General features: G+C 44.8%; 1 protein-coding gene across 1 annotated transcript in view; it reads left to right on the forward strand.

Annotated features, from left to right (window-relative positions):
* PSME4 (proteasome activator subunit 4) overlaps window positions 1-26,703 on the forward strand; it is a 213,237-nt gene that overhangs the window by 166,807 nt on the left and 19,727 nt on the right. The window contains exons 38-43 of the mRNA XM_065400759.1: window positions 1,476-1,567; window positions 2,578-2,709; window positions 4,177-4,385; window positions 4,770-4,855; window positions 17,022-17,150; window positions 18,969-19,124. Coding sequence (XP_065256831.1) covers window positions 1,476-1,567; window positions 2,578-2,709; window positions 4,177-4,385; window positions 4,770-4,855; window positions 17,022-17,150; window positions 18,969-19,124 — 804 coding nt within the window. The remainder of the gene's footprint in view (window positions 1-1,475; window positions 1,568-2,577; window positions 2,710-4,176; window positions 4,386-4,769; window positions 4,856-17,021; window positions 17,151-18,968; window positions 19,125-26,703) is intronic.

Below are 26,703 nucleotides of genomic sequence, written 5' to 3' on the forward strand. Positions count from 1 at the left end.
GTCAGGGACCCCATTCCACCATGGGACCTGAATCTTGGCTCACGGGACCCCCCTTCGAGCCTCTGGCTTCCTGCTCTCTTCTTCTCCTGTCCTGGGTGGTTGCATTCCTAGTTACGATAACATCCGCCCACCGGGTCTCCAAGATTAGGGCTCTTACCTTGGAGCCACCCTATACGGTCTTCTACAAAGACAAGGTCCAGCTGTGGCCACACCTGGCTTTCCTTCCCAAGGTGGTCTCGCAGTTGCATACGGGCCAGGACTTTTACTTACCTGTCTTTTTTCCAAAGTCGCATAAGTCGGAAGAGGAGCGTAGATTGCATTCCCGAGATGTTAGGAGGGCGCTAGCCTTCTACATTGAAAGGACCCAAGCCATTCCGCAAGTCGACACAATTGTTCGTCGCGGTGGCCGACAGGATGAAAGGTCATCCAGTGTCCACTCAAATTTCTTCTTGTATCACTGCCTGTATTCACTGCTGTTCTGATCACCTCCGAAAATCGTAACCACCCATTCAACCAGGGCGCAAGCCTCCTCGGCAGCTTTCCTAGCCCAAGTGCCTATCCAGGACAGCTGTAGGGCATTCAGACGGTCATCTGTCCACATGTTCACATCCCATTACGCATTTACCCAGCAGGCCTAGGACAATGCTGACTTCGGTTGAGCAGTACTGCAAGTCACTAGACTGTGAACTCCAAGCCCACCTCCGAGGATACTGCATGTGAGTCACCTAGAATGGAAGCGACAAGAGCAAGCACTCGAAAAATAAAAAACGGTTACCTACCTTTTCGTAACTGTTGTTCTTTGAGATGTATTGCTCACGTCCATTCCATTATCTGCTCTCCTGACCCTCTGTCGGAGTTGCCAGCAAGAAGGAACTGAGAGGGTGTAGGGTTGGCAGCACCTAAAATACCAACACATGAGCACAGCACTTAAGAGGGCACTACAGCTGATCCTACAGATACTGCTAAGGCAAAAATCTCAGACGACTGTGCACATGAACGCACACATACCTAGAATGGAATGAACATGAGCAACACATCTCGAAGAACAACAGTTACGAAAAGGTATGTAACCTTTTTTTTCTAGTGTAGACCAGACCTTATATCCAGTAAGATTTCTCTACACTAAATGTTAATAGTTTTTCATAACTAGATTACATCCTTTAAAATGTCATAGAAATTAAAATAACACCATTTTAAAATCACTGTAATTTACCAAGCAATTTGTAATAAATATTTGTATTACTACACATGATTAGAATGCCATATATCTCTATGATCCTGATTTTATTTTTCTTGGATTGGACCCTAATTTTGAGAAAAGCAAAACACTGTCTTCACTTATGTAATAATACATACTTAGGAACCTAAAGAACATTTAATACAAATATTTAATTGTCTTTCTGTTTAAATGGCTTAAAGTAGAATCACCGAATTCCTCTGTATTCCAGTTACTGATTTGTAACTTTCTTTATCAGGAGAGCAGAGATCCTCGGAAACTGCACTGGTTATTTGAGCTGTTGTTGGAGTCTCCTTTGAGTGGTGAAGGAGGATCATTTGTAGATGCATGGTAAAATGTTACTTTCAAACTGCTTTAGAGTTGATGGGTAAAGCATGAACAAATGTAAGAGATGTGGATAAAGTTCACTCAGAGTATATTGTGATTGGCCACTGCAAGGTGGAAGGGCACAAGAGTCTAATCCTATACTTGCACATCCCACACAAGAATCTGTCTTAGTTATAGTTCCTTGTGCATGCCCCTCCCCCTCCTATCCTTAGTTCCCCATGGGTACAGTAGGGCCCCGAGGGGGAAAACATTGCTTAAAGCACATCACTATGATTAATTGGATTCAGTTAGGACAGCAATTCTCAAACTATGGAGCGCATCTCCTGAATGTGTCAAGGGAGGTGCTAGCTGTGTGCTGCTTTTTTTTTTAAAAGAGCTCTGGCTGTCAGCCCCTGGTGGCTGGGGCTCATGCAGAAGGGCCGTGCACACCCGGGAGGCAATGATAAAGAGGTCAGCCCTGGAGCGGCGGCGGCAGCAGCACAGAAGGGTGGCAATGGGATGCTAAGTCTGCTATTAACAGTGATATTGACAAATATCACTTTTCACATTTCCTCCCTTAATTCTGCACTGCTGCACCCTTCTAAGTCTGCTGTGAAAAGTGATATTTGTCAATAGCACTTTTCACATTGCCACCCTTACTTCTGTGCTGCTGTTGGCATGTAGCTGCCTTCACAGCTGGGCATTTGACCAGCAGCCGCTGCTCTCCACTCTGCCTTCAGAGTTGGGTGGCAATATATGTAGTGGGGGTGGGGAGGGGCATAAATGACTACAGACACACAGAAGGGGGGCCGATTTAAATAAGTCGGAGAACCAGAACTATTGTGGAACTATGGTATTGACATAACAGCAGTATTGTAATAGTTACTCTTATTTTCTGATTGAAAAGCTTTTATACTCTTGTGTATGTGTAGTTCATGGATTTATGTAAATCATTAAAAACAAGACTTGGAAAAAATAAGTTGCAGTTGTCAATACAGTAAACCTAACTAAAGCCTTCATGTTCCAATTTCTAGCCGACTCTACGTATTGCAAGGTGGCCTTGCACAGCAAGAATGGAGAGTACCAGAGCTGTTGCACAGGTTACTAAAGTACTTGGAACCTAAACTCACCCAGGTTTACAAAAATGTCAGAGAAAGAATAGGAAGGTTAGTGTTCTCTTCTGAAGAACTTTCTTTGTTCTGTTCATATGCATTGAATACTCAAGTATTATTTATTTTCTTTGGATGGTGACAGTCTTCCTAGGTATGTGAATATATGTGTGTACTATGAGAATACAAATAAATAATACCTTCCAAAAAATAATATACCCATAAATTGCTATTTAAAAGGCACTTTTTGTAAACATAAGGTGATGTCTTGATTCTCATCCTGTTATTTCATGTGACCTCTCATTTTCACACTGGAAGAGCGCTAAAGCTCTAGAAACAAATGAACTGTACCCAACCCCTGCCAGACCAAATGGGTAAAATTTTCAAAACCACCTAGGCTCCTAAGTGAAAGTCTATTAAATTGTAACAAATAGAACCTATAACTAATGAATAATGGGTCTCAGATGTGCTAGAGTGGGTTTTTCTAGAAATATTTATAGTCATAGAATAATCTAGAATCATAGCAATGTAGGGCTGGAAGGTACCTTGAGAGGTCATCTAGTCAGCTCCACATGGTGAAACAGAACCAAATACACAGTCCTAGACTATACATGACAGGTATTTGACGAACCTGTCCTTAGAAACCTCCAATCACAGGGATTCCACATCTTCCCTTGGAAGCTTATTCCAGTGCTTAACTATCCTTATGATTAGAAAGTTTTCCCAATATCTACTTAAAACTCCTGTGCTGCAGATTATGGTGATTATTTCTTTTCCTGCCTTCAATGGACATGGAGAACAATTGATCACCATCTTTTTAGAACAGCCCTTAACATATTTGAAGATTGTTATCAGGTTTCTCCTCAGTCTGTTTCTCAAGACTAAACATGCCCAGTTTTTTTTAACCATTTATTATTGTATGATTCATTTTGTGTGTCCACACAGTTTGCAACCTTCAGGAAAGAGTTATAAGTAAACAGCATATCTTTTCATGTACAGTATGCAAAATAGCATGTTTGTCAGAAATAAGAAAAATAATTCTACTACAGGATATCAAGTTACCGACACGCCAAATAAGATTCCAAATGCCATAGATAGACATTGTCAAAGATGACAAATGTGGAATTCATTAAAAGTAGAAGCCATAGCATTTTCCCCCCTTGATTCTCTCTCTCTCTCTCTCTCTCTCATATTAAGTGAAAACAGTTCTTAAGCCCTCAATTCATAGTTTTCCTCATGTTCTCACTGAGGTTTAGATGTGTGTATATATAGTGAAGCAGCTCAGTGTACTGAGGTTATTTGTCTTGGTGCATTGTACTCTTATGGTGTAATGCCTTAAATTGAGGCAAAGATCTGGATCACAATGATATTGCATTCTGTTTCAGATAGCATTTGGTTTTATTTATTTTATGTGGTCTACAGGAAGAAATTTTAAATTTCAGAAAAGTATTAAATTTCAACTAGTAAAATGCAGCAAATAGCCACTGAACACATTTAACTGGTTTCTTTGTTATTTATTTTTAGTGTTTTGACCTACATATTCATGATAGATGTTTCCTTGCCAAATACTGCTCCAACAAAGTCTCCTCATGTCCATGAGTTCACTACACGAATACTTGAAAAACTCAAACCTCTTATGGAAGTGGATGAAGAAATTCAGAACCATGTTATGGAAGAGAATGGAGTTGGTGAACAAGATGAGCGAACTCAGGGCATTAAACTCTTGAAAACCAGTGAGTTACTGAATTTAACTTGTGGAAACAGACAATATGTTTGGCTGCGCAGAATTATGATTGAGTGCTGCAAATGGCTTACTTACAATGTGCCTTTGTTACATTTGCTTTATACTAAAGAGGTGTCTGCACCTCTTGTAGATTGGACTGTGTTAATGTATAACTTAGTCCAAATTACATGACAATATCTTGAATAATAATTATTCTAATGAAAACTCACGGGCTCTAACATAAGAACACAGGGCCAAACTTACTGTTGATGCAACTTCACTGACCTCAGTGGAAATCTGGTGGGATATGCCAGTAGTGAATTTGGCCCATACATTTGTCATTTTGCTTGTTGACCTTGTTATTCAATAAGTATTTCTGTCTTTTTATAAACAGTCCTGAAGTGGTTGATGGCAAGTGCAGGTCGGTCCTTCTCCACAGCTGTCACAGAACAACTCCAACTCTTACCTTTGTTTTTCAAGGTACCCATTTTAATTACTGAGCTTTTTAGTCACATTTGGTTTAAAAACAGGTTATAAAAATAAATGAATAAAAAACAATGTTACAATTGATTTTTTTAAATGTTTTTTAAAATAGAAAACTATGCATATATATGGATGGCCAAATTCTGCCCTAACATCCTCCTTTGCTTATGTGCCTTTTTCTAGCCTTTTTCTGATACATCCTCCCATTCTTGCACATAGAAATATATGACTGATCTTATGGAGGAATCCTGAGCTGTTTCAAAATGCTGAGAGAGTGGCAGAGAGATGCAGATATTTTTCAGGTGTATGCTCTTACAATGAACAGGCAGAACTTGGCCAGAGTTTCTGAATGCGGAGACATTATGGGGACACTTGGTAAAGGAAGTAGTGCAAAAAGAACAGGAGTACTTGTGGCACCTTAGAGACTAACAAATTTATTTGAGCATAAGCTTTCGTGGGCTACAGCCCACTTCATCGGATGCATAGACTGGAACATACAGCAAGAAGATATTTATACATACAGAGAACATGAAAAGGTGGAAGTAGCCATACCAACTGTAAGAGGCCAATCAATTGAGATGAGCTATCATCAGCAGGAGAAAAAAAACTTTTGAAGTGATAATCAAGATGACCCATAGAAGGTGTGAGGATACGTAACATGGGGAAATAGATTCAATTAGTGTAATGACCCACAGCATTCCCAGTCTCTGTTCAAACCTAAGTTAATTGTATCTAATTTGCATATTAATTCAAGTTCAGCAGTCTCTCTTTGGAGTCTGTTTTTGAAGTTTTTTTGTTGCAAAATTGCCACCTTCAAGTCTGTCGCTGAGTGGTTAGAGAGGTTGAAGTGTTCTCCCACTGGTTTTGGAATGTTATGATTCCTGATGTCAGATTTGTGTCCATTTATTCTTTTGCGTAGAGACTGTCCGGTTTGGCCAATGTATATGGCAAAGGGGCATTGCTGGCACATGATGGCATATATCACGTTGGTAGATGTGCAGGTGAACGAGCCCCTGATGGCGTGGCTGATGTGATTAGGTCCTATGATGGTAGTGCAGTGTCCAGCAGACCACTATTCAGTTTCATACTTCAGAAACTCTTTATGCAGTGCTGTTTAGCTGCAGTGTTCTAAAAGTTTACAGAGTGTAGTCACTTAAACTGTTTTTTTCTGCCGTTACTCCAAGACCATAGTGTTAGCAGGTGTGAGAATCTTACTTTTTCAAAGATGGAATTATTCTGTAGGTCTTGGTGGGCTCCTGTAGTCCTTCTACCATCCATAAGTTGAGACAGCTCATTTCACCACCACTGCATAGAATGGGACAGCTTGCTTTTCACAGCAGTTGGCCTTTCGGCCTAAAATGTGAAGTTGATGTAAGGAACCTTATTTTCTTAGCAGGCTTTCTCTAGATTATACTGTCCAGCCTGTCTGTAATTCTCTGTAGTGAGTAGCTCTTATCCTGAATCATAAGAATACAGATTTGCAAACTGATTGCTTTCTCAATTAAGTGTGGCTTGGTTTATTAATTGTTCCCTTTTCCCTCTTTCTTCTGCACATCCCCAAATCAAACAGAATTTTCTGTCCTAACTGTGGAGACATAAGTCACTGTGAATAGACACAAGTACCTTTAGACTTGGAATATCACTATCATCACATTTTTTTCTCTCCAGTGGTGGAAACAGCCCCTATAGTTATAAGATCAAATTCAATTAATAGAAAACAGTTTCTTCACAAAAAGCAACAAAGTGTTACTTTTTCACAACTGTTAAGGCTATGAAAAAGAACAGCAAATTTCATTCAATTTAGAATTCACGAGGGATTCATCATTAATTCCAGCATACTGAATGTAAATTAGACAAAGAGTCTTTTTAAAAAATCCTGTCAAATTTACATTACGATCAAAGGCTACTGTAGTTCTACGGCAATGGAAAAAATTTGAAACTTTGCTTAGGCAAACTTTTTATTACTTTAATCCTTGGTTACAAATTTTGTCAGTTTGTACCTTTTTTTAAAACCACACACTCTCGCTCACATTTCATTTAATCAACTGGGAGTTCAGGATCCCTTGTGTTCTGTATCGGCCCATCATAAGAACTTAGCAAGGCAGAATAGCATCCATTTCAGTTTACAGTACAGGTTACCTTTGAGGGAAGAGTCATTCTTACTTTAATAATATGTCAGATCAGCTAGTTATCTAAAAATAGCATATGTCCCCAAAACACGCAAAAGGGTTACTGATACAAAAATATATTGCTAATATTTCCAGTTTAACTTTTCTTCTAACTCAATGCTAGCCCTGGAGTTCTTCGAGTAGTGTCCCTATGGGTTCTCCACTGTAGATGTGTCTGCGTCCCTGCACTGCTGATCAGAGAACTTTGGTAGCAGTGTCTATTGGGCCAGCACATGTGCTGCCTCACCTCATACTGTGCCACAAGGCTAGCCAGAGCTCAGGGGCTAACAGTCTTCCTTTCCTTCTCAACTGCCCTGGCTAGAGACAGAGCTTTAGCTGTCCATTTGTGGATCATTAACTCTTTTACAATTGATAATTTTTAGCTTCCTTTGAAGCCTCTTTTGTTTCTTTTCCTCCATCTACTGTTTATTTGGCCATTGCCTAAAAGAAGAAGAAGAAAGGACTTCGTTCTTTTGTCAACCCCCGGTGTCGGGGACCCCCCTGGACAAGGCTATGCCAAGCTCTCTGGGCTTAAAGAAGTGCCGCACTTACAGTGAGGCAGTCCCGGTTGCGGACAAGCACTCCCAGTGCATCTGTTGCCTCAGTGAGGGCCATATCCAACAAAAGCGTTCTGGCAGAGGTCCCACAAGGACAGAGAGCTTTGCCCAAAAATTATCTTTATGGAGGCAACTCTCTGACCCCTACCTTCCGGCAGGCGTGATTCTTCCCCTTAACCTTTGACTTTGAAAGATAATGGGGCAAAGAAACAGACTGGGGACTCCTCTCACAAGTCAAAAAAGAGAGTGGGACGTCCCCTCAGCAAGCCTAGGAATAGCTGAAAGCATTCGCCATCTCGCTCAGTATCCTTGGCACCACCGGCACCAATACCACAATCCGGCACCCATGCCTCATGGTGACCATCATTATCCAGTACTGCTGACAGGCCCATGAACCGTTTGGGCACAGGCACCGAATCTTCGATACCGACAAGGGCAAACATCCTAGGAAGATGCTCCTGGTACGCAAGTCAACATTGGTACCACCAGCGACAACAACCCACACAGCACCAGGGAGACAGGTACAAACGAGGTCTCCATCTATACCGACATCAGGATGATAGGTTCCAGCAGAATTTCCCCAGGTCAGTGACCTGGGAATGATACAGACACCCAATTCTATGCCCCTCTGTACCAATGTCACAAGGCTGAGCCTTTGCCGAGCATGGGGCATATCCCCACAATCATGCCATGTCCCTCCACTGTCAAGTGAGGGGTTGGATAATTAGCCTGAGGAGGTTTCACAGTACTCCTCGCAAGCTCCGTATGAGACCCACTATCAACAGGATCCAGGAATGTACCCACAGATGACACTACCACCATCTTGGTACGGCCACCAATGGGCACCTCCACCAGGCCCCATGCCACCAAAATGGCCATACTGGGCCCTTTGGGAAGCACAACTGCCTGCCTCATGAGCTTCAAGCATTGCCCAACAATCCTCCAGGCATGCTCCTTCGGCCACAGCTTCGAGGGCCTCAGAGCCTCGGGAAACACAGGAACAAGAAGGGGACACAGAGGAGAAGGTAACGCCTACAGCCATGTCCTCCTCTTTCCCAGACGAAGCGGTCATGCCTTCACCACTGTACATGGCAGACAACTACCATCTGTTCCTGGAGCTGGCAAAAAGAGTAGCGGATACCCCCCACATACCACTGGAGGAGGTCAAAGACACCATCAGCTCGTCAGTATCTTCCACTCTTCATCCTCCTTGAAGAGCGCCCTCCCAATCAATGAAGCCATTTTAGACCTGGCTAAAAATGTGTGGCAAACCCTGGCATTGGTAGCCCCGACTTGCAAAAGTGCGGACAAGAAATATGTCCTCACAAAGGAATCAGAGTTCTTTTTCTCCCACCTGCCACCCAATTCCATCATGGTGGATGCCGTAATCTCTTGTGGCCGACAACATAATTCCAGGGCAATACCTTATGACAGGGACTGGAAGCTCCTCGATCTCTTTGGCAGGAAGGTGTATTCTTCTTCGAGTGCTTGCTCATGTCAATTCCATTCTAGGTGTGTGCGCGCCTACGTGCACAGTTGTTGGAGACTTTTGTCTTAGCGGTATCTGTAGAATTGGCTGTGGCGCCCTCTGGAGTGCCACACTCATGCATCGGTATATTGGGCGCCACCAGCCCTACGCCCTCTCAGTTCCTTCTTACCGCCCGTGGTGGTTGGTCAGAGCGCCTCTCTCCCTTGCCTTGCAAATGGTCAGCAATTTCTTTACCTTTCTGACTTTGTGGGTTACAGCTGTAAATAGTTTTGTTTATTTTAGTTAGTTAGTAAGTAGCTGTTATGTACTATAGTTAGGAAGTTAAGGTCCCAGTAGGGACCTTGCCCAGGCGGGGCATGCCCCAGTCACCGGGTTTTAAGCCCTGCGCTGACTGTAATAGGCCTATGCCTGTTAGTGACTCACATGGCAGCTGTCTGAAGTGCCTGGGGGAATCCCACGTAAAAGAAAAGTGTTGTATCTGTAAGAACTTTCGTCCCAGGACACACACAGAGCATGACATTCGTTTGAGGGCCCTCCTCATGGAGGCTGCTCTCTTCCCAGCCTTGGAGCCACCCCAGCCAGATGAAACTCCCAGCACTTCGGCCTTGGTGCGTAGTGCACCCCCCCACACACACACACACACACACCAGGCTCTACCCGGCACCGCTTCCCTTCATCGGTGCCCAAAAAGAAGTCTAAAAAAGCGGGACCTGGCACCAAGCAAGAAGGACCAAGGGGCATTGGGGAAAGGGCCGTGTTCGGGCCGCCTGCCCACACCAGAGCCACGGGGACCTCATATCGCCCCCCCAAGGGATCCGCCACCAACTCTGGGGAGCACTAGGGGACCCAGACTTATGGCGGAGTCAACGTCCTCCCAGTGCCCAGATAGCAAAGGACTCTCCCAACACAGCCAGCACCAGAGGGGGCGATGGACCTGGCAAAGGCTCCCTTCGAGGGCAAGCCAGCCAGGAGAGCCTCCCGGAAGGCGAGTGAAGACCGCTGTTCTCCAGAGCCACCCACTTTCAAGAGGGCTGAAAAGAAGTATTTTATCCCAGCGAAGGGGTTCGAATACTTGTACACTCACCCGCCCCGGGGGTCATTGGTCATTTTTGCGGCCAACGCGAAAGACAAGTAAGGGCAATCTAGTTCCACCCCCAAAAATAAGGAGGCCAAGAGACTGGACCTTTTCGAGAGAAAAATTTATTCAACGGCCAGTCTCGAGTTCAGAGTCACAAACCACTAGGCTCTTTTGGGGAGATATAGCTTTAATTTATCGGACTCCCTCCATAAGTTTAAGGACTCCATGCCCCAGGATGTGTCCCAAGAATTCGGGGCCCTTGTTGAGGAGGGTACAACAGCAGATCGGTGTTCCCCCCCCCCCCCCAAATGGCATGGGATGCAGTCGATTTGGCGACCAGGGTGGTAACCTCAGCAGTGATCATGAGGCGCAGTTCCTGGCTTCGGACCCCTGCCCCGTCCCCATCGCTAACTCTGGTTTCCAACACCTCAGACCTGGGCTGGGGAGCCCACCTGGACAAGCTCAGTACACAAGGCCGCTGGTTGGGGGTCAACCGCTCCCCTCACATAAATGTCAGGGAGCTCAGAGCAGTTCGCTTGGCCTGTCAGGCTTTTCAGTCCCACTTACAAGGTAAGGTGGTTCAAGTCCTGACAGACACCACCGCCATGATGTTTTAGATCAACAAGCACAGGAGAGCCAGGTCGTCAGCCCTTTGCCAGGAAGCCCTCTGGCTCTGGGACTTCTGTGTGCAACATGCCATTCATCTTGTGGCAGCAAACCTCCCCCGTACCAGGAACATATTAGCAGATCACCTCAGCAGAGCCTTCTCATCTCGCCACGAATGGTCACTCCACCCCGAAATGGTCAGCAGGATCTTCCGAAAGTGGAGATTTCCCCAGGTGGATTTATTTGCAACTCACCAGAACAGGAAATCCCACCTGTTCTGCTCATTTCAGGGGATCGATGGGCTCGGTGTTGGACGCCTTCTTACTCCCGTGGTTGGGGGCTCTGATGTACGCTTTCCCACAGAGTCCTCATGAAGATCAAGCAGGACAAGGCCAAAGTTATCCTGATAGCCCTGGCTTGGCCTCGCCAACACTGGTTCAGCACGCTGATGGATCTGTCGGTAATGACCCCGCTGCAGCTGCCCCTCTGGCTGGATCTCCTATTCCAGAATCACAGCAGGCTCCTGCACCCGAATCTAGCAGCGCTGTACCTAACAGCTTGGTTGCTGCATGGTTGAATGCTAAAGAGCAGGAGTGCTCGACCCGTGTCCAGCAGGGCCTACTGGATAGTAGAAAGCCCTCCACTAGAGCAACCTACCTGGCCAAATGGAAATGATTCACGTGCTGGGCCTAGGCCCAATGGTTAGGCCTGAACAGACCTCACTACAGGCAATCTTGGACTACCTTATGCATCTCAAGCTCCAGGGCTTAGCCCTTTCATCAGTTAAGGTCCTCTTGGCCACCATATCAGCCTTTCACCCTCCATTCCAGGGCAGGTCGGTCTTCGCTCATAACATGACTGTCCATTTCTTGAAAGGTCTGGAGCAACTCTACCCTCAGGTCCGGAACCCCGTCCCTTGGTGGGACCTGAATCTGGTGCCCATGCAGCTCATGAGAGCTCTCTTCAAGCCCTTGGCATCCTGTTCCCTTCTTCTACTCTCCTGGAAGGTGACATTCCTGGTGGCGATAACTTCTGCCCGAAGGGTCTCCAAGATTAGGGCACTTACCTCGGAGCAGCCCTATTTGGTAATTTTCAAGGACAAGGTCCAGCTGCAGCCTCATCTGGCTTTCCTGCCCAAGGTGGTTTCACACGAGCCGGGACATATTTTTGCTAGTTTTCTTCCCAAAGCCTCATAAGTCTGAGGAGGAATATAGGTTGCACTCCCTGGACATCAGGAGAGCGCTATCTTTCTACATCGAAAGGACCAAACCGATTTTGCTATGATCAGGCAAAAGTGCCTCCACAAGCGATTCTAATCACCCACTCATCTACAGCGCAAGCCTCGGCGACGGCCTTCCTGGCCCATTTGCCAATTCCAGATATCTACAGGGCTGCCACCTGGTTGTCCAGTCACAAGTTCACATCTCACTATGCACTTACCCAGCAAGCCCGAGATGACACCGACTTTGGTAGAGTAGTATTACAAATCGCACATCTGTGAACTCCAAGCCCACCTCCGAGGATACTGCTTGTGAGTCACCTGAAATGGAATTGATATGAGCAAGCACTCTAAGAAGAAAAAATGGTAACCCACCTTTTCGTAACTGTTGTTCTTTTGAGATGTGTTGCTCATGTCCATTCCATTACCCGCCCTCCTGCCCCCTCTGTCAGAGTTGCCGGCAAGAGGGAACTAAGAGGGCGAAGGGCCATCAGCACCTGATATACTGACGCATGAGCGTGGCAGTCCAGAGGGCACCACAGCTGACCCTACGAATACCGCTCAGGCAAAAGTCTCCGACAGCTGTGACTGTGGGTGTGCACACATCTAGAATGGAATGGACATGAGCAACACATCTCGAAGGACAACAGTTACGAAAAGGTAGGTAACCGTTTTTTCCTCGGCCACTTTACAGTTTCATATTGCCAATTACCAGGCACTCATGGCAAAATACAATTACACAAATTACAATAAACTGAATGACTTTATTGATAAGTTGCCAGAGAGTCATCGGGAATCCTTCAAGGCCATCATTCAGGAGTCACAACTGGTGGCAAAAACATCACTGCAGTTGGCCCTCAATGCCGCCGACATGGCAGCCAGATCCACTGCTGTGGTGATGAGACAGGTGTCATGGCTCCACTTATCGGTATTCCCGAAGGAGGTGCAGACCACAGTGGAGGACGTGAAGCTCTTCGCTGAGAGACCAACACCTCCCTCCACACCTTAAAGGATTCCAGGGCCACCCTCAGGTCGCTGAGACTCTACATGCTGGGACAAAAGAGATCTTTTAGCCCCCAATCCCAACACAGACCTTATTCATCTCAATTCCCATCACAGCACCATTATGAGCCACAAAGAAAAAAGGGAAAATTCCCAAAACATAAGCCGTCTGGTCCACAATCTTCAACCCAGCCCCTGCCTCTCAGCACCACTTTTGATGGGCAGGTCGAGGCACCACAAGACCACTCCCCACTACTGTCTACGACCATGCACCCATTTGGCCACCATTTGTCAGGGTTCCAAAGTGCCTGGAAACGCATAACATTGAACAGATGGGTCCTAGAGATTGTCCAATCCAGGTACTCCATCCACTTCACCTTTCTACCCTCTCTACAACACTCTACCCTGTCACTCTTTATGCCTTTCCTCTATTTCCTCTACTGCCAAAGGGACTAAGCTCATGTTCCTGATTACTCCTACTTGGCTAAGACAGACCTGGTACCTTACCTGACACAGCTCGTGATGTGCCTTCCAATCTCCCTTCCAACCATTTTACATCTCCTCTCGCAAAATAAAGGGTGTACCCTACATCTCTACTTTGGGATTCTCTGCCTCAAAGCATGGCTCCTGCATGGTTCCAGCATCTAGAAAGTTGATGCTCAGAGGAAGTACAAGAGGTTCTAATACACAGTAGAAAGTCCTCCACATGACCCTTAAAGTCAGTATTGTCCCTAAGCTCTCTTAGGGTCCATCTAGCAGCTGTCACAGCTTTTCAACAACCCATAGAAGGGTACCCAATCGCACCCAACCACTAAAAGGTTCCTTAAGGGTATAATAAACTTCTTCCCTCAATCTCGACTCCTACCCCCTCTTGGGACCTAAACCTGGTACTGAAAGGGCTGACTAGGCCCCCCTTTGAACCCATGGCCACTGTGACGTTGCACTCCATATGATTTTATGAAAATATGCTAGTGTGTGTGAATATAATGTAACTAGAATATGCTTCATGCAAAAAGTCTCTTGTGAGGTATCATTACAAAGCTTATAATCTACTGAATGTTATCATCCTATTTGTATAAATGTATCATTCTTGTATCTGAAACTACAAATATGAAATATAACTCTGAGGTCCTATTGTAATTATGCAAAGTGTGGGCCATTAATGGTGGTTTGGAATCTTGATGGCTCCTATCAACTAGGACAATTGGTTGTAAATGGCTCTGTTTACTTGCAACCCTTCCTGTGAGTCAGGCCAGGAGCAATGAAGGCTTGGGGTCTCTCAGGACATGTGACCATGTCACCTGGTTCTGGAATCCATCTTAAAGCTGGTGCTTTTCCATTTAGAAGGAGGGGTGGGGACCGAGAGAGACAAAAGATTCCCGACTTGTGCCAAAGCTATATAAAGGGGTGGAACAGAACAAAGGAGGTTCAAGTCATGAGAAATTCCCTAGTTACCACCTGAGCTGGAGCTAACAAGAACTGTACCAGGGGAAAGGATTGGGCCCAGACTAGGAAGGAGTCCAGTCTGTTAAAGAAGCTTATTGGAACATCTCTGAGGGTGAGATTTTATCTGTAATCAGTTTTTTAATGTATTAGGCTTAGATTTACATGTTTTGTTTTATTTTGCTTGGTAACTTACTTTGTTCTGTCTGTATTACTTGGAACCACTTAAATCCTACTTTTTATGCTTAATAAAATCACTTTTGCTTATTAATTAACCCAGAGTAAGTAATTAATACCTGGGGGAGCAAACAGCTGTGCATATCTCGCTATCAGTGTTATAGAGGGCGGACAATTTGAGTTTACCCTGTATAAACTTTATACAGAGTAAAACAGATTCATTTGGGGTTTGGATCCCATTGGGAGCTGGGGGTCCGGGTGCTGGAGACAGGAGTACTTCTTAAGCTGTTTTCAATTAAGTCTGCACCTTTGGGGCGTGTGGTTCAGACCCTGGGTCTGTGTTGGAGCAGACTGGCATGTCTGGCTCAACAAGGCAGGGTTCTGGAGGCCCGAACTGGCAGAGAAAATGGGCTCAGAGGTAGTCTCAGCATATCAGGTGACAGTCCCAAGGGGGTTTCTGTGATCGAACCCGTCACAGCCACCTGTTCGCTAATGTACCTATCAGTGAAAACAGCCTTCCTGATAGCAGTTACCTCAGTTAGAAGAATAAGGGAGATAGCAGCTTTGATGGCGCATCCCCCCTACACAGTATTCTTTCCAGACAAGGTTACACTCAGGCCACATCCAAAATTCATCCCTAAGGTAACCTCCCCTTTTCACATGAATCAGTCAATCCACCTTACAATCGTCTACTGCAAGCCTCACCAAGACAATAAGGGAGGCTATACTACATACCTTAGATGTTAGGAGAGCTCTAGCATTCTACAAAGCCTTCAGGAAATCCCCATGACTTTTCCTCTCTGTGGTGGAAAGATCCAAGAGCTCAGCAGGATCAGCCCAAAGACTCTGTAAGTGGGTCTCTAATTGCATCAGACAGTGCTACCAAATTCGTAATGTGACTGACACACTCACTCACTCACTTGATCCGGACATATTCCACAAGATCGATCTCCTCATTTGTTGCTTTTTTCAAGGATGTCCCTGTCTCAGAAATCTGCAGAGCGGAGACATGGACGTCAGGCCACACCTTGCAGAACACTATGCAATCACTTTGGATTCTGCCTCTGATGCCATGTTTGGCTCCACAGTACTTGTCATCTCTAACTGATCCCACTCTGAAGTCCCAGCCCTCGAAAAGGGGTACTGCTCAGGAGTCACCTGCACTGGAGCACCCATAGGGACACTACTTGAAGAAGTTACTCACCTGGTGCAGTAATGATGGTTCTTCGAAGATGTGTCCCCCTATGGGTGCTCCACAACCCGCCCTTCTCCCCTATGCTTCGGCGTTCTTGTTATGACTCCATGGTAAAGAAGGAACTGAGGACAGTTACCCCCCACATGCTGGCTAGCTCGTGGCGCAGCACACCCAATGGATACTGCAACCAAAGTTCTCCAATCAGCAATGCAGGGACGCAGACACACCTACAGTGGAGCACCCATAAGGACACATGTCTCGAAGAATCATCGTTACTGCGTAAGGTGAATAACTTCTTCTGTGTCAGAGATCTTCAGTGAAAGATATCCTCCACATGTAAGAACAACCTTTAAAACATTGTCATCTTTTCTCAATCAAATGAATTATTAGTGCATCTGTTGTTTAGCCAATGGTACTGCAACCAGCAGTTTTCAAATTCAGCCATTATTTTCATTCCAAACCTTGTACAAAGGAAAAGGAGAGAGCCTCTGAGGGAAACAGCCTGGTATCTGAGGAGTTTGAGTTCCTAGAGGTGGGAGTAGGACATGTTGAACCTCTCAGCAGACAGCCTAAAAGGGAAAACCACACACTGTGGGTGACCCAGACTGAGAGAGTTCTGTAGTCTCAGGTCCATTTTTCCTCATCTTTCCTCTATCAACCCGCAAAGGACTTCTCTACTGCTGGAGACAGCAACAGCTGACCTCTGTGGGCTAGCAAACCCTTCTTATACCGGTGGTGACCTGAACAAAAAGTTCTTGTGTGATTATCTACTGGCAGGGCGGAATTATACCCAAGTGTCTGGACTGGCTTAGAGGATATGAAAGAGAAACTTAGTTGGGTATGGAAAAAACTCTGTTAAACAGCCATCTACTTTATATCCTTCCTTGGAATGTTAAAAACATTTTTTCAAACTTTTGCCTAACACCTTAAAGACACTCATTTACCTTACTTAACAAATTTAGACCACTTGAGCATTTATAGGTAGATAAATTGTACATGTTAAAATATAGAAATTTTAAACTTTTTTCTAGACACACACTGAAGTAAATAGGACCCTTGATGACTGACCCAGTTTTAATCTTTACCACTGACTTATTAAAACAAATATTTTCCCCCTTGGATAACATATTAATTTCATGCAAAGAAGTTTTAATCTTTTTTTTTTTTTTCAGGATTTTTTTTTTTTTTAGCAACAAATATTTAATTCTTTCTGTTTTCTTATTTTGTAGATTGCACCAGTAGAAAATGACAATAGCTATGATGAACTCAAAAGAGATGCTAAGATGTGTTTATCACTAATGTCTCAGGGATTGTTATATCCTCAACAAGTGCCTTTGGTACTCCAGGTGCTAAAACAAGTGAGTCTGATCTACGTTGTTTAAATGAATGCACATCACTTTAAAACCTGTTGCGCTTGTTATTCATACAAGGTAACTTGAGTTAACAATTATGAAACAAAGTATTTCTTATTTCCTGACAGTGCTACATGTACAAAGGTCTTCTGCGGTTTTTGAAATGATTTGTTGCTTATATTCTTTGAGTCTGTATAGTGATACTGTTGCCAGTATAACTACTTTATTCGTTCATTTCTATATTGAAGTGGCATACATCTCACCAAAATCATGATGAATGTTTAAGTACTTAGTTAAACTCTTGATTGCAGTACAGTAATTCGCTGTACACCAGCCAAAAAGGCAGCACTAATGAGACTGCTTACTGCTTTTGCTTTGTAATAAATTCCGTGTTAGTGTTTGGTCATCAGGAACAATAATCTGGAACAGAATTAACTTTGTAAATTGGCTTTTGTATCAGCTTCCAGGTTTGTTTGTTTGTTTTTGCCAAGCAGAAATACATACTAATAAAGCATTGAACTCTTTATAAAGAAAGGATTGTTTGTTCACTAAAAATTATACCCAGTGTTTGAAAGTATAGTTATCTTAAGCAGAAAAATATTAAATTTACATTTAGGTTCCTATGAGTATAAATCCTGTAAGGGGAAAACACATGAATGTTATGAATGTTTCACATTTTGTTTTAACAGAATACTATCACAAAAAAGCTCTGTTCCCAGTTTTATTTTTTTTACTTGTCAACTATTTGACCCAGATGGGGTGTAAAATTTATTTTAAGAAATAAAAATAAGTAAGGGTTTAGTAATAAGTCGACTTAAAATAAAAATGTCACTTTGAAAGGGACATAGTTAAGGCTAAGATTTAGTCATGGGTATTTTTAGTAAAAGTCATGGACTGGTCACGGGCAATAAACAAAAATTCACGGCCCCGTGACGTGTCCATGACTTGTATTATATACCCCTGACTTAATCTTGGGGGGCTCTGGGGGCACTGCTGGTGCTGGGGGAGGGCTCTGGGGATCTCTGTGGCAGACTCGCAGCCTTAGAACAGATTTCCAGTTGATGACGTCTATCTCAAAAACAAGTTAAAATGTAGTTTCAGAATGCAGCATGTTCTCTTGGATCCCCCTCCTATTTTTTGTGGTTTTACAATGGTATTTTTCTGCTAAAATGTATGTCTGTCCCACTTATAACTTTGTGAAAGACCCACACAAATGAAAAGGAAAACAGACTATACAGAGAAATGGAGAAACTGATTGTATACAAAGTGCTATCAAATGCACAAAGTAAAAAAAATTGAGCAAATAGATTTTTTTCCTTGAATCTTTCAACCTTCATCTACTCTAGAAAAATCACCCATTGCTGAAAATGGGTGTAAGCAATGGATGCAGTCAAAGTGGTGGTACTAGTTCAACTTTCACCCATTGCTTACATCTTTTGTCAGTAACAAGCATTTTTTTCATAGTTAAAGTCCACTATACAGACAATTGCAATGCAAAGTTGAGCATAACTAACCTTTTTGGCCACTTAGAAAAGGCTGGTATCTGAGGTCATGAACAAATCAGAAGGAGTGATCTATTTAGTTTCTCAGTTATATATCCAGTACTACAAATATTAAGTATTTAGATGCTTTTGAAATTTAGCTTAAAAGAACATAAACAAAACAAAGCTAACTGTAAGGAGGGAAACAACTTTTATGAGTAACTTGCTACAGTAGCACAAAAGGTTTAAGTAATGGTATATGACAATATTTAGAGTAAATCAAATGGCTTGTCTACATGACCTTGTTTTTAATTCTAACTGTTTAATCTTTGTTGCTTTACAGACAGCAAGAAGCAGTTCTTGGCATGCTAAGTACACAATACTGACCTACCTCCAAACTATGGTATTTTATAACCTCTTTATCTTCCTCAACAATGAAGAAGCAGTCAATGACATAAGATGGTTGGTTATAAAACTTTTGGAAGATGAACAGCTTGAGGTAAAAATGAAGTTATACCTATTCCCGTGTATTTTGACTTTCAGTGAAAGACATTGAATGTGAATAAAAGAAGCAGAACTGAATTTTTTTATATTTATCTTTATATATCTAGTTTCTTGCCTCTTGCTGTGTAACTTCATACAAAGAATAGAAAGTTTTCCATATTTAGCAGTAATAGAAAATGCATTTGTTTAGTTTCTTGAATATATATTTAAAATGCTAACTTGTATAGACTTGTATTCTATAAAAAATTCTACTTTCAACAGGAAAACAAAATTATTCCAGAAGGCTTTTCATTAGCAATAATAAAATGGCACAAGCCTCACAATGATTTCTGTCCTGTTTTAAATACAATTGGAACAGAGATAGTATCATTACAGTACTAAGGACATCATGGGTATGAGGAGAAAACCCAGCCTTCACATTTAAAATGCATTTCTACTCTAAAATCGGAGTATGTAAAAATAACACTTTCTTACTCAGCAGGTGGTTCCTGTGTGTAGTATCAGGGGGTAGCCGTGTTAGTCTGTATCCACAAAAACAACAAGGAGTCCGGTGGCACCTTAAAGACTAACAGATTTATTTGGGCATAAGCTTTCGTGCATCTGAAGAAGTGAGGTTTTTTACCTACGAAAGCTTATGCCCAAATAAATCTGTTAGTCTTTAAGGTGCCACTGGACTCCTTGATGTACCTGTGTGTATTCATTCACATCAGCTGATTATAGTGACAAAAGTAAGTTTTTACTACATTTGACTTAAGTTGGCAATCCTGGCTCTGCAGTATTATGAGCAAGTGAACTGGACTCTGTCTAGGCTCATACATCAGAAGTAAGTTCCTATTGCAGAACCAAATTCTGCCCTCAGTTCTGAATGTCTTCAATAGAGTAGCACAGATATAATTTGAAGACAATGGAGTTGCACACATTTGAGGGCAGAATTTGTCTTGCAGAACTGTTATTACTGATGTGATGCATGAGTAATTTAAAAAACAAAAACAAAAAACCCAAGCCTGACTCAGATTCTAGGTTGAGTCTGCAGGACTGACTGTTAGAAAAAACATTTTTTTACTTTTAAATGGAAGCCACTGAAATATAGAAACATAACTTCACAATGGCCTTTTTATAAAGTTTATTTTCAGAGTAGAAATACACTTTAAATATCTTCCATTTATCACCACTATTGAAGTAATTTTTAGTTTTGTGTCTTTGAGAAATTATCAGTGTTACTAGGATTTTCCAGAAGTATAGTCGGACTGAGGCCATGTCTACACTTCAAAGTTAAGTTGACATCGAGCCTCTGATTTAAGCAAGTTGATCTTGCGTGTCAGCACTACGCTCATTGTGTCGGTGGAGTGCATCCTCACTAGCAGGGTTTGTATCAACGCACGGAGCGCTGCACTGTGGGTAGCTATCCAACAGTGTACATAGCTAAGTGGAATTTTGGGTTGGGCTTGCAATGCCTTATGAGACCAAAACATTGGTGCAGTTGGTTATGGGAACATGGCATTAGCCTCCCATGCTGCACTTACGTCCCTCCCTGAAATCAGCGGCAAACAAACCAAACCTTTTTCGCAAGCCTGGGTTACCCGCGCGGATGCCATAGCACGATAAGCATAGACCCTGCTCAGTTGTACACTGTTGTTGTGAGCATTACAAACACCTTGCGCCTTATCATGCAGTATTTACATAGCCGATATAGGAGCCGCCACGCGGAGCAGTGTGATGCCACGCAACCAGCCCTGCTGGAAGACATAGAGCGGAGCAATTCACAGTTGCTGGTGACAGTCACGCAACACCTTGACAGGATTGAGTGCCATTTCTGGACCCAGGAAACAAGCACTGACTGGTGGGGCCGCATTGTTATGCAGCTATGGGAAGACAAGCAGTGGCTGCAGAACTTTCGATTGTGTAAGGCCACGTTCCAGGAACTGTGTGAAGAGCTTTCGTCAGCCCTGAAGCGCAGCAATACTAAAATGAGAGTTGCTCTGACAGTGGAGAAGCGAATGGCGATAGCTGTGTGGAAACTTGCAATGCCAGACTGCTACCAGTCAGTGGGGCATCAATTTGGAGTGGATAAATCTACCGAGTGATCTGTTGTGATCCAAGTTTGCAGGGCCATTAACAGACTTCTGCTAAGAAAGATAGTGACTCTGGGCAACATGCAGGATTTAGTGGATCGTTTTTCCACAATGGGGTTCCCTAACCGCGGTGGGGTGATAGACAGAATGCATATCCCTATGTTGGCGCCAGACCACCTTCCCAAAGAGTACATAAGCTGAAAGGGGGACTTCTCAATGGTGTTACAAGAGCTGGTGGATCACGGGTGCTTTCACCGACTTCAACATGGGATAGTCGGGAAAGGTGCATGACGCACTTATCTTTAGGAACACAGATCTGTTCAGAAAATTGCAAGCAGAGACTTTCTTTCCAGACTGCAAAATAACCATTGGTGATGTTGAAATGCCAATCGTGATCCTGGGAGATCCAGCCTAGTCCTTACTCCCATGGCTTATGAAGCCATACACAGGCAGCTTGGACAGTGATAAGGACCGATTCAACCATAGGCTGAGCAAGTACAGAATGGTGATCAAATGTGCCTTTGGACATTTAAAGGTCACTGGTGTTGTTTGCTTACTAGGTTAGACCTCAGTGAAAGCAATATCCCCATTGTTATTGCTGCCTGCTACGTGCTCCATAATATCTGTGAAACAAAGTGAGAAAAGTTTCTGCCGGGGTGGGGGTTGAGGCAGATTGCCTGGCAGCCAATTTTGAGCAGCCAGACACCAGGGCAATAAGAAGAGCACATCGAGGGGCTTTGCGTCTCCATGAGGCTTTGAAAACCAGTTTCAGCAATGAGCCAGAATAATGTGACACTTATCTATGTTGTTTCTTACCAGACTGTCCCATCCATTGCATTTTCTCCCCTGTAAACTCCACCCCCACCAACCACTGTGTGTTGAATGAAGAAAGAGCTTTTTCTCGTCAATCCGTTAAGTTTTATTATGCACCCAAACACAGAGAGACAGCTAAGAAAAGTAAGATAACCTGGGCAAAAGGGCTGATAACACTGGGGGGGGGGGGGAGAAACAAGGAAAGCTTGCTTACAGATGCACTGCAATAACAATCAAAGGTGTGGGAATGGGCGCCTTCTGATCCTTGTACCCTCCCCTGGTGTTGAGTGCCACGGATACCGAATTCCCCACCCCTCCCGCCTCATAGGACGGTTTGGGGAGGAGGATGTAGACCTGGGCGCTGATGGCAGCAAGTTCAGCATAGGGACTCTAGCATCCATCTGCCTTTCTTGAACCTCAACATGTCTGATTGCTCCTCCTTAATCTGCAGCATCTCTTTCTGTGTGACACACTCTTGTTCCCTGCATGCTCTCCTGTCCTCCCTGTCCATGTCCAGGTTCTCAGACAGTGTAATCGTCCACGCTCTGAGCTCCGTCTTGTCACTCTCAGAGGCGCGCATTAACTCATTGAACATGTCCTCCCAAGTCTTCTTTTTCTGCCTTGTAATCTGGGAAAGTCTTTGTCATGGTGTGGAGGATGCGCCGATGGACAAGGTTTCAGCTGCAAGGAATGCAAAGCACAAGGGTAGTATTGACAATGCATACATAGTTTCTGGTGCAAGGTTAATTTTTTTTTATTAAAAAAATACCCCTCAGTACACTTCACTGCAAGCCACAATGTAATCACAACTGCTAGCTCTTGCAAGAGTCGGTTTGCTGCTCTAGCCATGGTGAGTACGGCCATGAGGAATGGGCGAGAGGTCTTGTGCAGCTGCTTTTGTGACACATCCTTGGGATCACAGGGTCGAACTTGAGAAAAGTCTCCTTTCCCTTAGCAACCTGGATGGTGCTTGAGGACAGGCACCAGTGTAAAGCTCCCCAAATAGTTTGTTTTTTACAAAAGCGACACCGGGGGGAAGGGAGACAAACAGGAAGCCACCACACACACCCTTTTTTCCCCCCAATGCTGCTTGCAATACGTGGTGATCCCTTCCAACCACAACCACAGCACATTTGGGAAAGCATTGTTGTGTGAACCAGATTTCACCGAGGGGGTGGGAGGAGGGATAGTGAATTACTTGTTGAATTGTTTGCGCTTAAGGGCTAGCATTGAAAACTTCCCCCGTTTCCCCTCGGTGACCCTATGCGATATCACTTTCCTGAGGGTAACAGAGGTGGCAAGGGAGCAGATGCTGCAATCGTCTGGGTACAAACCTGGTCCTTATGCTGCAATGCTGTGTGCTGCAATGATGCCAGCAGAGTTAATACTGGAGTGGCGTGGGAAAGTGTCCTACCGTGGTGGATGAAATAAGGCAGCCTTTCCCAGAAACCTTCTGCAAAGGATTGCAGAGTACAGTACCTCCATGAAAGCTTCCTAGAGATCTCCATGGAGGATTCCCGGGCCATCCCCCTGCACACAAACAGTCTTTTTCAGAGAGCACTCTCTGCATAGCTGGAGTGGCCACCGATACCCACTACACCTACTTTTTTGTTCAGATTAAACATAAAAAATAATAGCATGTAACCCCTACAGTTTGATTGGCAATGTGTAGTCACCAGGGTTGCCTTCCCTGGTATCATGCTCTGCCATTTGGTCCTGTGAAGGAATGGGCTCCAGGGTTAAAAACATTCTTGGCCATCAGGGAGAATAGATCCTCCACTTGCCTGCCTCACATTCTCCTCCTCCTCCTCCACTTCCCTGTCAACAATGTCCTCCTCGTTGTTGCTTGAGGTCGCGTGGGGCTCCTGGGAGGTATCCACGGAGCGTTTTGGGGTAGTGATGGGGTCGCTGCTGAGAATCGCGTGCAGCTCCTCATAAAAGCAGCATGTCTGTGGGGAAGAACTAGAATGACTGTTCATCTCCCTTGACTTCTGGTACGCTTGTCGAAGCTCCTTTATTTTCACGCAGTACTGCTGCATTTCCCTGGTGTAGCCCTTCTCTCCCATGCTCCGCGCAATCTTGGCATAGATGTTAGCATTTCTTCTGCTGGATCGGAGCTCTGCCTGCACAGACTCTTCTTCCCACACAGCAATAAGATCCACCATCCCCTGTGTACTCCATGCTGAAGTGCATTTGCGGCCTTGAGTCTCCAGGAGCTCTCCACACGATCTCTCCATGCTGATCAAACAGGAAATGAAAATTCAAAAGTTCCTGGGGCTTTAACTCCTGGAAGCCAATTCATTCAAATTACACAACGCAGTGTCTACGCTATCTCCATGTCGACGCGTGGATGTCGAATCAAGCACTACGCCTCTCACAGAGGTGGAGCACAGAAGTTGATTTTATGGGCCCCTTAGGTCGGCGAAAGGGACTGGGTAGTGTAGACATAAATTATTAGATCGACTTAACACAGCTTATGTCGACCTAAGTTTGTATTGTAGACCAGGCCTGAGTCAAATCTGGTCAAAGGACTGAATGTTCAGACTCAAAATTAATCTTTCTTCTTCAAGTGCTTGCTCATGTCCATTCCAATTAGGTGTATGCTCACCCCGAGCACCGCTGCTGGAAAGTTTTTCTCTCAGTGGTATCCGTTTTGTCAGCTCTGGTGCCTCCTGGAGTCGCGCCCTCATATCACTGGTATATAGGGCCTGTCCACACCCTCAGTTCCTTCTTACTGCCCATGACAGTCGCTGGAACTGCTGCTTGTCCTTGCGTTTTTCCTGCAAGTACCTCTCACAGTTGACTTTGTTGATTATATATAAATAGTTCTTTATCTTGAGTTTCAGTTAGTTAGTAGCAGACCCCGCTTAGCGGGGTTAGCCCTTCCCCGGCACCGGGTATGCCTCGGTCCCCGTGGTTCAAGCTTGTGTGTCTTGCCATAAGCCGATGCTGGTTAGTGACTTGCATTCCAGCTGCCTCAAGTGTCTAGGGGAGGTTCATGTTCAGGAGAGTTGTAGGATTTGCAAGAGCTTCAGACCCAGAATGAAGAAGGACAGGGACACTAGAATCAAGTTCCTCCTTATAGAGGCAGCGCTTGGTCCCCCTTCAGAGCTGAGTCATGTTGACCCAACACTGAATACTTTCACTTCAGTATGAAGTGCCCTGTCGTCTCTAAGGGAAATACAGTGCCATTCCACTATGGGCTGGGACTCCTAGCATTGACACTCCTCTCCAGTGCCAAGGAAGACAACTCTGGCACAGGACTCTCGACACTGCTCTCCATCACCAATGCCGAGTAAGAATCAGAGAGAAACTGGCCTGGGAGCATTCCCCAACCTCAAGGTCTGCAGGGCATATTGATGCTGACAGAGTGCGACTCGTGCCTGGCCATTCGGAGACACCAGCGGTGCGTAAAGTACTGTTGACTCCAGCCCAGGAAGGGCGCCATTGAATCCAGCACCTTTGGACTCTCCGCCAAGAGTGAGTCATTGGAGTTCGACACCCCTGGCGCTACCATCCACACCGGAGGCGTTTGAGACAGTGAGGGAGTTAACGTCAGTCCCAGTACCATGATCTCCCACCTCCCACCATTTGGTAGCTAACACTAGCAGCACCAGAGGCGAGGGACACTGCAGCACCGAGACCCCAGGTGCCATCAAAGGGCAAGCCGGCCATGTCACAGCATCAGTCACCTCCCTCCTGGCATCGTTCTCCCACAGGAGCAGACACCACTCCAATCGGCAATACCCAATGGCTGAGATGAGTCAGAGTATCCCGCCAACATCCTGGCCACCAGTGCAGTGGTAGATGCCACTATAGTGGCCATTCTGGAATCTCTGGACTTTTCAGCCAGTCCAGGGTCCACAGTCCCAGAGGTCCAACTCTGTTGTATCAGAGTTAAGAGCTCCCGCACCACCTACCTTGGAGCAAGGACCAAGCATTGGTGCCAAGCATGGTACCGAACTGCAAAACCCAGCACCACAGGACCCAGCCACTGCAGAGGGCAAGGAACAAGGCCCCTACCGATACAGGCATCCTCCTCCTCCTCCCCCAATGAGTTGTATGAGTATGGCGCCTTCCCAGGACCACTACAGGGTATACCAGGAGCTCCTCAGGAGCGTATCCCGGTGGAGCAGATCTCTGAATCTTTCCATGCCCTGGTAGACATCTTAGCAGCTTCAGGGCCATCGTGGGTGGCTCTGCCTTGGAACGATACCATTTTGGACCCCATCAAGGCCTTATGGCAGACTCCTGTATTCCTCCAACCTACTGCAAAGAGGATGGAGAGAAAGTACTTTGTCCCTCCCAAAGGGTACGAATTTCTGTACATACATGCCCCACCGGGCTCGTTGGTTGTTTCAGTGGTAAATGAGCGTGAGCAGCAAGGGCCGACTCCCAAGGCCAAAGATGCCAAAAAACTAGACCTTTTTGGCAGGAAGGTGTACTCAACTGGCGGCCTCCAGCTCAGCAAGCCCTCCTGAGCCAATATGATTTCAACTCCTGGAGTGCAATAGTGAAATTCAAGGAGCTTTTGCCTCAGGAGTCATGAGGCGAGTTCTCAGCCCTAAATTTAGAGGGGAAATCGGTGGCAAGGAAGTCACCTTCAGGCAGCTTTGGATGTGGCAGACTCTTCAACCCAATCCATGGCTTCAGCTGTGATCATGAGAAGAAGCTCATGGCTTCAATCCT

Source organism: Emys orbicularis, chromosome 3 (genome assembly GCF_028017835.1).
Source record: "Emys orbicularis isolate rEmyOrb1 chromosome 3, rEmyOrb1.hap1, whole genome shotgun sequence".
Taxonomy (NCBI): domain Eukaryota; kingdom Metazoa; phylum Chordata; order Testudines; family Emydidae; genus Emys; species Emys orbicularis.